This window comes from Oncorhynchus tshawytscha, linkage group LG11 (assembly GCF_018296145.1).
Source record: "Oncorhynchus tshawytscha isolate Ot180627B linkage group LG11, Otsh_v2.0, whole genome shotgun sequence".
NCBI classification, from domain to species: Eukaryota; Metazoa; Chordata; class Actinopteri; order Salmoniformes; family Salmonidae; genus Oncorhynchus; species Oncorhynchus tshawytscha.
Window position 1 is genome coordinate 23,137,687 of NC_056439.1, and position 14,170 is coordinate 23,151,856.

General features: G+C 41.9%; 1 protein-coding gene across 2 annotated transcripts in view; it reads left to right on the forward strand.

The window, feature by feature from the left end:
- heatr5a (HEAT repeat containing 5a) overlaps positions 1-14,170 on the forward strand; it is a 53,990-nt gene that overhangs the window by 19,262 nt on the left and 20,558 nt on the right. The window contains exons 20-25 of one of the 2 annotated variants that reach the window (XM_024412873.2): positions 214-403; positions 675-844; positions 1,157-1,183; positions 2,522-2,666; positions 2,877-3,056; positions 3,256-3,489. In XM_024412873.2, the coding sequence (XP_024268641.1) occupies positions 214-403; positions 675-844; positions 1,157-1,183; positions 2,522-2,666; positions 2,877-3,056; positions 3,256-3,489 (946 nt within the window). The remainder of the gene's footprint in view (positions 1-213; positions 404-674; positions 845-1,156; positions 1,184-2,521; positions 2,667-2,876; positions 3,057-3,255; positions 3,490-14,170) is intronic. The other variant, XM_024412874.2, reaches the window with a different exon arrangement.

Consider the following 14,170-nt stretch of genomic DNA (forward strand, 5'->3'; position numbering starts at 1 on the left):
ACAGTAATGATTACCAAGCAGATTTACTTCAGAGTTTGTTTCTACCGCCACACACAAAACAGCGGTTTACAAACGTTCCAGAAGTATGAACGGACCCTTTGCGTCACTTCCACAGCTTAAAAAGACATTGAAAAGGTATAACCGGAAACAGTCTCTGTCAACATGTAGAGTTGTCTCAACCAATGAATCTTGTTTCCTCTTTGTCTGTACCAGAGGTGGGCGCTGCACTCTCTGTCCATGGTGATAGATCATGCTGGTCCTTTGTACCATGGCCATGTGGAGGCTAGCTTCACCCTGGTGCTGAGGTTGCTGCTGTCTATCCCCCCTACCCACGTAGAGGTCCACCAGAGCCTGGGCCGCTGCCTCAACGCCCTCGTCACCACCCTGGGACCTGACCTACAAGGTGACTCTACTCACCTCATAGTCACACACTGAGTCACTGGGAAGTAGAAATCTAATACCAGAGAAAATACATTTGATTTCTTGGATTGTATTGCAAAATGTAATATTCATAATATTGCTGCACGTAATTCATAATTTCACTCAATATCCAGCTTTCACCTTTTCTATGTTTTTTTTTTTTTTTTTTTTTAAGACTGTAGAACTGGCACTACACAGTAGGTGTGCCCTAACCCTGGTATGTGTATTAGTGTCTGACCCATTCTGTGCCCCAGGCGAGGGCCAGTCTGTGTCGGCCCTGCGGACGTCGTGCCTGGTGGGCTGTGCGGTGATGCAGGACAGTCCAGACTGTCTAGTCGAGGCCCAGGCCATCTCCTGTCTGCAGCAGCTGCACATGTTCGCCCCGCGCCACGTCAACCTGGCGAGCCTGGTGCCCAGCCTCTGTGTGAGTAGTGGCCCCAAGCGAATCCTGAACTGTACCAAGGTTCTAGGTAGCTAATGCTAATGAGAAGCTGTTTCATACCTAGGTCGATAATTAGCTAATGTCATTCCTGGCTAATGCTAAGCTATTGAGCTAAGGATTCTATTAGTCTCAGGCAGCAATCAGTCATGCACACACTCACTCCAACACGCCTCTCTGTCTGTCGGGCAAATTACGTGATCAATTTAGTTTTAAACTTGTTAAGCCATATTGTCCCAGTGAGTGTTTCTGTAGTGGCTTCCTCTGTAGTGACCGTGTGTATTCTCTCTCATACAGGGAATCTTGTTGGATTATTCTATGTTGGTAGGTTCTTTCCCCTGCCTGCAGGAGTTGCGGTGTCAAGTTGTATTTTGCTATTGGCACTGCTCCTACTTTCTTAGCAGTGTTTTCTTTGTCACCCTGTTGATTTTCACTTTGGTTGTATTTTTCTTGTCATTTTGGTTCTCTTCTGTGAGTTTGAACTAACCCTATCAGGCATCCACAGCGAGCATGAGCCGATTCCCTCCCTCACAGCCCTCTACTCCACGGGTAGTGCCAAGGATTTGTTTTTGCGTCAGTGGCTCTTTTCTCAAAATCCTCCTTTCTTCACACTGGATGGCTATTCGGATCACTAGTGTAGGTCAAGGGGTAAAAACAATCCCCCACGAGCCTCTGTCAACTGCTTGTTGCTCTATTTATCGGAGTAGTGTGTTCTGCTATCAGTTCTGAGGAATGATGACCTTTGACCAAATGACCATACAAGCTGTAAAGACTGATCTGATGACACAGGTCTAAATAGCATCAATCAAATAGCATCAATCAAATATAAAGTAGTCACTGGCACAAGTAAAACTATCCTTCACAGTTCCTCTGATTTCCCACACTCCTCTAGCCTGGTCCCAGTTCTGTTTGTGCTGTCTTGCCAACTCAGGCATGACCGTGACCATAGGAGTTGGCAAGACGGAACAGGTAGATCTGGGACCAGGCGAATCCTCTGGAAAGGCTTCTGTTTGTTTGATATGACAGGGTGATTAACAGCATCATGGTACCAGGGAGGACTGGTCAATAGTGTCCTCTCCCAGAGAGCTAATAACATTTCTATTGCTCGTTGTTTGTCGTCTATCGTCTGTGTTGGAACTCACACTCTGTTCTATTTTCTGTTCCCCCTGGTTTGATATGATTTTCCAGTTAGCAGGCCAAATGATTTTGGATTCAGTTGTTGACACACAAACTGAAAATAATTGCTTTTAGCTGAAATATCTCTATTTCGGTTTCGCTCGCTGCTCACTGCAATTATTTGTATCCGTTCCAACATGATGTTTAGCTGAAAATGAATATGGCCACAACTTATCTATGATAGTGTTTCTACTGGGGTTTTGAACAGAGTAGTCAGACTGTTAACATGGATGGACTGGGCCCTGTAATGAGATCTCACTCTCAGTTCACGTCTGTCCTGTTTATTAATTCAGTTATATTTCAACCAAAGTGCTAATCACTTCTTGATGATGGGATGTACTACTTTGACTTTAAAACAGACAGAATGGTCACCCTCTCTACCTGTGTTTAGTACCTCTATGTAGTCCTCATATGCTGAGTTGCTTAAGTGTGTGTGTGTGTGTGTGTGTGTCTCTGCGTGTGCGTATATGCTTGGTGTGTGTTTAGGTGAACCTGTGCAGCTCGTACCTGTCTCTGCGTCGTGCTGTGGTGGCCTGTCTCAGACAGCTGGCCCAGAAGGAAGCCCTGGAGGTGTCTGAGCATGCTGTGGCCCTTGTCAAGGAGCTGCCCCGCAGGGACAACACACATCTTGGTGAGACAAAAAAAAACACACACTTTGAGACACAAACACACTGAGATACAAGCCGAGATGTCTGGTCACTTTACATTCACCAGCAAATCTATAATTTTCTTGTAATGCTCAGCATGTGCAAATGGACTTTTGAATAATGAACATACTTTAAGTAGCTTAATAATATGCTGTAGAGAAGCCCCATTGTGACCAGTGTCTCCTCCTCCACAGATGTGACCATTAAGGAGGTGGGTCTGGAGGGGGCTCTGTTCAGCCTGCTGGACCGGGAGTCAGACCCCCGTCTCTGTCAGGACATCCAGGAGACTCTGGTCCATATGATGAGTTCCATCGCCACTGGGAAACTGGCCCACTGGCTCAAACTCTGCAAAGACGTCCTGTCTGCCTCTGCAGGTGGGTGTGATGTCAAACGGAAGAGACGTCCTTCTCTTTCTGTTACTGGGTGTAGTGTTCTACCCAACAAGGCCGATGTCAAAGGGACTTTATTTGACGCCAAATATTGTCCTTACTGATGCAATCTATCGCATGGATGTAGTTTAAGTTGATGGCTATACTACTTCACCCCAGCTGTCTCTGTGGTTTGTTGTGTCAGAATCCACAGCCCCGGTAGAGACCAACCAGGAGGAGGAGGGAGAGAGGGACGACGACGCGTCAGTCTTCCACACCACGTCAGAGTCCAGCGGGCCCTTCACCAACCTGCGCTGGTCCACGCGGGTCTTCGCTGTGGAGTGCGTGTGTCGCATCATTGCCCTGTGTGAGAGCCACGGACACCCTGCCCACTTCGACATGGCCCTGGCCCAGGAGCACCGCCTGCATGAGTCCACCGGTGAGGGAAGCCATTTTGTGGGACCTTACCTACCTTATGAGCTGTTTTCAATAGTGTCCCTGCTCCGACAAAGGTCATTATCAAATCAAATCAAATTTTATTTGTCACATACACATGGTTAGCAGATGTTAATGCGAGTGTAGCGAAATGCTTGTGCTTCTAGTTCCGACAATGCAGTAATAACGAACAAGTAATCTAACTAACAATTCCAAAAAACTACTGTCTTATACACAGTGTAAGGGGATAAAGAAGATGTACATAAGGATATATGAATGAGTGATGGTACAGAGCAGCATAGGCAAGATACAGTAGATAATATCGAGTACAGTATATACATATGAGATGAGTATGTAAACCAAGTGGCATAGTTAAAGTGGCTAGTGATACATGTATTACATAAGGATGCAGTCGATGATATAGAGTACAGTATCTACGTATGCATATGAGATGAATAATGTAGGGTAAGTAACATTATATAAGGTAGCATTGTTTAAAGTGGCTAGTGATATATTTACATCATTTCCCATCAATTCCCATTATTAAAGTGGCTGGAGTAGAGTCAGTGTCATTGACAGTGTGTTGGCAGTAGCCATTCAATGTTAGTGGTGGCTGTTTAACAGTCTGATGGCCTTGATAGAAGCTGTTTTTCAGTCTCTCGGTCCCAGCTTTGATGCACCTGTACTGACCTCGCCTTCTGGATGACAGCGGGGTGAACAGGCAGTGGCTCGGGTGGTTGATGTCCTTGATGATCTTTATGGCCTTCCTGTAGCATCGGGTGGTGTAGGTGTCCTGGAGGGCAGGTAGTTTGCCCCCGGTGATGCGTTGTGCAGACCTCACTACCCTCTGGAGAGCCTTACGGTTGAGGGCGGTGCAGTTGCCATACCAGGCGGTGATACAGCCCGCCAGGATGCTCTCGATTGTGCATCTGTAGAAGTTTATGAGTGCTTTTGGTGACAAGCCGAATTTCTTCAGCCTCCTGAGGTTGAAGAGGCGCTGCTGCGCCTTCCTCACGATGCTGTCTGTGTGAGTGGACCAATTCAGTTTGTCTGTGATGTGTATGCCGAGGAACTTAAAACTTGCTACCCTCTCCACTACTGTTCCATCGATGTGGATGGGGGTGTTCCCTCTGCTGTTTCCTGAAGTCCACAATCATCTCCTTAGTTTTGTTGACGTTGAGTGTGAGGTTATTTTCCTGACACCACACTCCGAGGGCCCTCACCTCCTCCCTGTAGGCCGTCTCGTCGTTGTTGGTAATCAAGCCTACCACTGTTGTGTCGTCCGCAAACTTGATGATTGAGTTGGAGGCGTGCGTGGCCACGCAGTCGTGGGTGAACAGGGAGTACAGGAGAGGGCTCAGAACGCACCCTTGTGGGGCCCCAGTGTTGAGGATCAGCGGGGAGGAGATGTTGTTGCCTACCCTCACCACCTGGGGGCGGCCCGTCAGGAAGTCCAGTACCCAGTTGCACAGGCGGGGTCGAGACCCAGGGTCTCGAGCTTGATGACGAGCTTGGAGGGTACTATGGTGTTGAATGCCGAGCTGTAGTCGATGAACAGCATTCTCACATAGGTATTCCTCTTGTCCAGATGGGTTAGGGCAGTGTGCAGTGTGGTTGAGATTGCATCGTCTGTGGACCTATTTGGGCGGTAAGCAAATTGGAGTGGGTCTAGGGTGTCAGGTAGGGTGGAGGTGATATGGTCCTTGACTAGTCTCTCAAAGCACTTCATGATGACGGATGTGAGTGCTACGGGGCGGTAGTCGTTTAGCTCAGTTACCTTAGCTTTCTTGGGAACAGGAACAATGGTGGCCCTCTTGAAGCATGTGGGAACAGCAGACTGGTATAGGGATTGATTGAATATGTCCGTAAACACACCGGCCAGCTGGTCTGCGCATGCTCTGAGGGCGCGGCTGGGGATGCCGTCTGGGCCTGCAGCCTTGCGAGGGTTAACACGTTTAAATGTCTTACTCACTTCGGCTGCAGTGAAGGAGAGACTGCATGTTTTCGTTGCAGGCCGTGTCAGTGGCACTGTATTGTCCTCAAAGCGGGCAAAAAGTTATTTAGTCTGCCTGGGAGCAAGACATCCTGGTCCGTGACTGGGCTGGGTTTCTTCCTGTAGTCCGTGATTGACTGTAGACCCTGCCACATGCCTCTTGTGTCTGAGCCGTTGAATTGAGATTCTACTTTGTCTCTGTACTGGCGCTTAGCTTGTTTGATAGCCTTGCGGAGGGAATAGCTGCACTGTTTGTATTCAGTCATGTTACCAGACACCTTGCCCTGATTAAAAGCAGTGGTTCGCGCCTTCAGTTCACACGAATGCTGCCATCAATCCACGGTTTCTGGTTTGGGAATGTTTTAATCGTTGCTATGGGAACGACATCTTCAACGCACGTTCTAATGAACTCGCACACCGAATCAGCGTATTCGTCAATGTTGTTGTCTGACGCAATACGAAACATCTCCCAGTCCACGTGATGGAAGCAGTCTTGGAGTGTGGAGTCAGCTTGGTCAGACCAGCGTTGGACAGACCTCAGCGTGGGAGCTTCTTGTTTTAGTTTCTGTCTGTAGGCAGGGATCAACAAAATGGAGTCGTGGTCAGCTTTTCCGAAAGGGGGCGGGGCAGGGCCTTATATGCGTCGCGGAAGTTAGAGTAACAATGATCCAGGGTCTTTCCACCCTGGTTGCGCAATCGATATGCTGATAAAATTTAGGGAGTCTTGTTTTCAGATTAGCCTTGTTAAAATCCCCAGCTACAATGAATGCAGCCTCCGGATAAATCGTTTCCAGTTTGCAGAGAGTTAAATAAAGTTCGTTCAGAGCCATCGATGTGTCTGCTTGGGGGGATATATACGGCTGTGATTATAATCGAAGAGAATTCTCTTGGTAGATAATGCGGTCTACATTTGATTGTGAGGAATTCTAAATCAGGTGAACAGAAGGATTTGAGTTCCTGTATGTTTCTTTCATCACACCATGTCACGTTAGTCATAAGGCATACGCCCCCGCCCCTCTTCTTACCAGAAAGATGTTTGTTTCTGTCGGCGCGATGCGTGGAGAAGCCCGCTGGCTGCACCGCTCGGATAGCGTCTCTCCAGTTAGCCATGTTTCCGTGAAGCAGAGAACGTTACAGTCTCTGATGTCCTCTGGAATGCTACCCTTGCTCGGATTTCATCAACCTTGTTGTCAAGAGACTGGACATTGGCAAGAAGAATGCTAGGGAGTGGTGCACGGTGTGCCCGTCTCCGGAGTCTGACCAGAAGACCGCTTCGTTTCCCTCTTTTTCTGAGTCGTTTTTTTGGTCGCTGCATGTAATCCACTCGGTTACACTGGTTGTAAGGCAGAACACAGGATCCGCATCGCGAAAAACATATTCTTGGTCGTACTGATGGTGAGTTGACGCTGATCTTATATTCAGTAGTTCAACTCGGCTGGGTCTGTCATAATATAATAGAGACAGTAGATCTAGCTGGTCTGTCATAATATAATAGAGACAGTAGATCTAGCTGGTCTGTCATAATATAATAGAGACAGTAGATCTAGCTGGTCTGTCATAATATAATAGAGACAGTAGATCTAGCTGGTCTGTCATAATATAATAGAGACAGTAGATCTAGCTGGTCTGTCATAATATAATAGAGACAGTAGATCTAGCTGGTCTGTCATAATATAATAGAGACAGTAGATCTAGCTGGTCTGTCATAATATAATAGAGACAGTAGATCTAGCTGGTCTGTCATAATATAATAGAGACAGTAGATCTAGCTGGTCTGTCATAATATAATAGAGACAGTAGATCTAGCTGGTCTGTCATAATATAATAGAGACAGTAGATCTAGCTGGTCTGTCATAATATAATAGAGACAGTAGATCTAGCTGGTCTGTCATAATATAATAGAGACAGTAGATCTAAGCTGGTCTGTCATAATATAATAGAGACAGTAGATCTAGCTGGTCTGTCATAATATAATAGAGACAGTAGATCTAGCTGGTCTGTCATAATATAATAGAGACAGTAGATCTAGCTGGTCTGTCATAATATAATAGAGACAGTAGATCTAGCTGGTCTGTCATAATATAATAGAGACAGTAGATCTAGCTGGTCTGTCATAATATAATAGAGACAGTAGATCTAGCTGGTCTGTCATAATATAATAGAGACAGTAGATCTAGCTGGTCTGTCATAATATAATAGAGACAGTAGATCTAGCTGGTCTGTCATAATATAATAGAGACAGTAGATCTAGCTGGTCTGTCATAATATAATAGAGACAGTAGATCTAGCTGGTCTGTCATAATATAATAGAGACAGTAGATCTAGCTGGTCTGTCATAATATAATAGAGACAGTAGATCTAGCTGGTCTGTCATAATATAATAGAGACAGTAGATCTAGCTGGTCTGTCATAATATAATAGAGACAGTAGATCTAGCTGGTCTGTCATAATATAATAGAGACAGTAGATCTAGCTGGTCTGTCATAATATAATAGAGACAGTAGATCTAGCTGGTCTGTCATAATATAATAGAGACAGTAGATCTAGCTGGTCTGTCATAATATAATAGAGACAGTAGATCTAGCTGGTCTGTCATAATATAATAGAGACAGTAGATCTAGCTGGTCTGTCATAATATAATAGAGACAGTAGATCTAGCTGGTCTGTCATAATATAATAGAGACAGTAGATCTAGCTGGTCTGTCATAATATAATAGAGACAGTAGATCTAGCTGGTCTGTCATAATATAATAGAGACAGTAGATCTAGCTGGTCTGTCATAATATAATAGAGACAGTAGATCTAGCTGGTCTGTCATAATATAATAGAGACAGTAGATCTAGCTGGTCTGTCATAATATAATAGAGACAGTAGATCTAGCTGGTCTGTCATAATATAATAGAGACAGTAGATCTAGCTGGTCTGTCATAATATAATAGAGACAGTAGATCTAGCTGGTCTGTCATAATATAATAGAGACAGTAGATCTAGCTGGTCTGTCATAATATAATAGAGACAGTAGATCTAGCTGGTCTGTCATAATATAATAGAGACAGTAGATCTAGCTGGTCTGTCATAATATAATAGAGACAGTAGATCTAGCTGGTCTGTCATAATATAATAGAGACAGTAGATCTAGCTGGTCTGTCATAATATAATAGAGACAGTAGATCTAGCTGGTCTGTCATAATATAATAGAGACAGTAGATCTAGCTGGTCTGTCATAATATAATAGAGACAGTAGATCTAGCTGGTCTGTCATAATATAATAGAGACAGTAGATCTAGCTGGTCTGTCATAATATAATAGAGACAGTAGATCTAGCTGGTCTGTCATAATATAATAGAGACAGTAGATCTAGCTGGTCTGTCATAATATAATAGAGACAGTAGATCTAGCTGGTCTGTCATAATATAATAGAGACAGTAGATCTAGCTGGTCTGTCATAATATAATAGAGACAGTAGATCTAGCTGGTCTGTCATAATATAATAGAGACAGTAGATCTAGCTGGTCTGTCATAATATAATAGAGACAGTAGATCTAGCTGGTCTGTCATAATATAATAGAGACAGTAGATCTAGCTGGTCTGTCATAATATAATAGAGACAGTAGATCTAGCTGGTCTGTCATAATATAATAGAGACAGTAGATCTAGCTGGTCTGTCATAATATAATAGAGACAGTAGATCTAGCTGGTCTGTCATAATATAATAGAGACAGTAGATCTAGCTGGTCTGTCATAATATAATAGAGACAGTAGATCTAGCTGGTCTGTCATAATATAATAGAGACAGTAGATCTAGCTGGTCTGTCATAATATAATAGAGACAGTAGATCTAGCTGGTCTGTCATAATATAATAGAGACAGTAGATCTAGCTGGTCTGTCATAATATAATAGAGACAGTAGATCTAGCTGGTCTGTCATAATATAATAGAGACAGTAGATCTAGCTGGTCTGTCATAATATAATAGAGACAGTAGATCTAGCTGGTCTGTCATAATATAATAGAGACAGTAGATCTAGCTGGTCTGTCATAATATAATAGAGACAGTAGATCTAGCTGGTCTGTCATAATATAATAGAGACAGTAGATCTAGCTGGTCTGTCATAATATAATAGAGACAGTAGATCTAGCTGGTCTGTCATAATATAATAGAGACAGTAGATCTAGCTGGTCTGTCATAATATAATAGAGACAGTAGATCTAGCTGGTCTGTCATAATATAATAGAGACAGTAGATCTAGCTGGTCTGTCATAATATAATAGAGACAGTAGATCTAGCTGGTCTGTCATAATATAATAGAGACAGTAGATCTAGCTGGTCTGTCATAATATAATAGAGACAGTAGATCTAGCTGGTCTGTCATAATATAATAGAGACAGTAGATCTAGCTGGTCTGTCATAATATAATAGAGACAGTAGATCTAGCTGGCTTTTATAGTATGACAGACCAGCTAGATATACTGTCTCTATTATATTACGACAGACCAGCTAGATCTACTGTCTCTATTATATCAGCTATATCTCATGTCTCTATTACATTATGACAGACCAGCTAGATCTACTGTCTCTTTTATATTATGACAGACCAGCTAGATCTACTGTCTCTATTATATTATGAGAGACCAGCTAGATCTACTGTCTCTATTATATTATGACAGACCAGCTAGTTCTACTGTCTCTTTCATATTATGACAGACCAGCTAGATCTACTGTCTCTTTTATAGTATGACAGACCAGCTAGATATACTGTCTCTATTATATTACGACAGACCAGCTAGATCTACTGTCTCTATTATATTATAACAGACCAGCTAGATCTACTGTCTCTATGTCTCTATTATATTATGACAGACCAGCTATATCTCATGTCTCTATTACATTATGACAGACCAGCTAGATCTACTGTCTCTTTTATATTATGACAGACCAGCTAGATCTACTGTCTCTATTATATTATGACAGACCAGCTAGATCTACTGTCTCTATTATATTATGACAGACCAGCTAGATCTACTGTCTCTATTATATTATGACAGACCAGCTAGATCTACTGTCTCTATTATATTATGACAGACCAGCTAGATCTACTGTCTCTATTATATTATGACAGACCAGCTATCTACTGTCTCTATTATATTATGACAGACCAGCTAGATCTACTGTCTCTATTATATTATAGCAGACCAGCTAGATATACTGTCTCTATTATATTATGACAGACCAGCTAGATCTACTGTCTCTATTATATTATGACAGACCAGCTAGATCTACTGTCTCTATTATATTATGACAAACCAGCTAGATCTACTGTCTCTTTTATAGTATGACAGACCAGCTAGATCTACTGTCTCTATTATATTATGACAGACCAGCTAGATCTACTGTCTCTATTATATTATGACAGACCAGCTAGATCTACTGTCTCTATTATATTATAACAAACCAGCTAGATCTACTGTCTCTATTATATTATGACAGACCAGCTAGATCTACTGTCTCTATTATATTATGACAGACCAGCTAGATCTACTGTCTCTATTATGTTATGACAGACCAGCTAGATCTACTGTCTCTATTATATTATGACAGACCAGCTAGATCTACTGTCTCTACTGTCTCTATTATATTATGACAGACCAGCTAGATCTACTGTCTCTATTATATTATAACAGACCAGCTAGATTATATCTACTGTCTCTGTTATATTATGACAGACCAGCTAGATCTACTGTCTCTGTTATATTATGACAGACCAGCTAGATCTACTGTCTCTTTTATAGTATGACAGACCAGCTAGATCTACTGTCTCTATTATATTATTGACAGACCAGCTAGATCTACTGTCTCTATTATATTATGAGAGACCAGCAAGATCTACTGTCTCTATTATATTATGACAGACCAGCTAGATCTACTGTCTCTATTATATTATGACAGACCAGCTAGATCTACTGTCTCTACTGTCTCTATATATATGACAGACCAGCTAGATCTACTGTCTCTATTATATTATGACAGACCAGCTAGATCTACTGTCTCTTTATATTATGACAGACCAGCTAGATCTACTGTCTCTATTATATTATGACAGACCAGCTAGATCTCTGTCTCTATTATATTATGACAGACCAGCTAGATCTACTGTCTCTATTATATTATGACAGACCAGCTAGATCTACTGTCTCTATTATATTATGACAGACCAGCTAGATCTACTGTCTCTATTCTATTTATGACAGACCAGCAGATCTACTGATCTACTGTCTCTATTATATTATGACAGACCAGCTAGATCTACTGTCTCTATTATATTATGACAGACCAGCTAGATCTACTGTCTCTATTATTATTATGACAGACCAGCTAGATCTACTGTCTCTATTATATTATGACAGACCAGCTAGATCTACTGTCTCTATTATATTATGACAGACCAGCTAGATCTACTGTCTCTATTATATTATGACAGACCAGCTAGATCTACTGTCTCTATGTCTCTATTATATTATCTATCTATATTATGACAGACCAGCTAGATCTACTGTCTCTATTATATTATGACAGACCAGCTAGATCTACTGTCTCTATTGAATTATGACAGACCAGCTAGATCTACTGTCTCTATTATAATATGACAGAGCTGCTAGATCTACTGTCTCTATTATATTATGACAGACCAGCTGGCTGTACTTGCTCTATTATATTATGACAGACCAGGTAGATCTACTGCCTCTATTATAATATGACAGACCAGCTAGATCTACTGTCTCTATTTTTTATGACAGACCAGCTAGATCTACTGTCTCTATTATATTGTCTCTATTATATTATGACAGACAAGGTAGATCTTCTGTCTCTATTATATTATGACAGACCAGCTAGATCTACTGTCTCGATTATAATATGACAGACCAGATAGATCTACTGTCTCTATTGTCTTATGACAGACCAGCTCAATCTACTGTCTCTATTATATTATGACAGACCAGCTAGATCTACTGTCTCTATTATATTATGACAGACCAGCTAGATCTACTGCCTCTATTATATTATAACAAACCAGCTAGATCTACTGTCTCTATTATATTATAACAAACCAGCTAGATCTACTGTCTCTGTTATATTATGACAGACCAGCTAGTTCTACTGTCTCTGTCATATTATGACAGACCAGCTAGATCTACTGTCTCTTTTATAGTATGACAGACCAGCTAGATCTACTGTCTCTATTATATTACGACAGACCAGCTAGATCTACTGTCTCTATTATATTATGAGAGACCAGCAAGATCTACTGTCTATTATATTATGACAGACCAGCTAGATCTACTGTCTCTATTATATTATAACAGACCAGCTAGATCTACTGTCTCTATTATATTATGAGAGACCAGCTAGATCTACTGTCTCTATTATATTATGACAGACCAGCTAGATCTACTGTCTCTATTATATTATGACAGACCAGCTAGATCTACTGTCTCTATTATATTAGCTGACAGACCAGCTAGATCTACTGTCTCTATTATATTATGACAGACCAGCTAGATCTACTGTCTCTATTATATTATGACAGACCAGCTAGATCTACTGTCTCTATTATATTATGACAGACCAGCTAGATCTACTGTCTCTATTATATTATGACAGACCAGCTAGATCTACTGTCTCTATTATATTATGACAGACCAGCTAGATCTACTGTCTCTGTCTCTATTATATTATGACAGACCAGCTAGATCTACTGTCTCTATTATATTATGACAGACCAGCTAGATCTACTGTCTCTATTATTATATGTCTCTATTATCAGACCATGTCTCTATTATATTATGACAGACCAGCTATATCTCATGTCTCTATTACATTATGACAGACCAGCTAGAAATACTGTCTCTATTATATTATGACAGACCAGCTAGATATACTGTCTCTATTATATTATGACAGACCAGCTAGATCTACTGTCTCTATTATATTATGACAGACCAGCTAGATCTACTGTCTCTATTATATTATGACAGACCAGCTAGATCTACTGCCTCTATTATATTATAACAAACCAGCTTCTCTATTATATTACGACAGACCAACATGGCTAACTGAGAGACGCAATCCGAAGCGGTGCAGCCAGCGGGTTTCTCCACGCATCGCGCCGACAGAAACAAACATCTTTCTGGTAAGAAGACGGGCGGGGGCGTATGCCTTATGGCCAACGTGACATGGTGTGATGAAAGAAACATACAGGAACTCAAATCCTTCTGTTCACCTGATTTAGAATTCTCACAATCAAATGTAGACCGCATTATCTACCAAGAGAATTCTCTTCGATTATAATCACAGCCGTATATATCCCCCCAAGCAGACACACGATGGCTCTGAACGAACTTTATTTAACTCTCTGCAAACTGGAAACGATTTATCCGGAGGCTGCATTCATTGTAGCTAGATTTTAACAAGGCTAATCTGAAAACAAGACTCCCTAAATTTTATCAGCATATCGATTGCGCAACCAGGGTGGAAAGACCCTGGATCATTGTTACCTAACTTCCGCGACGCATATAAGGCCCTGCCCCGCCCCCCTTTCGGAAAAGCTGACCACGACTCCATTTTGTTGATCCCTGCCTACAGACAGAAACTAAAACAAGAAGCTCCCACGCTGAGGTCTGTCCAACACTGGTCC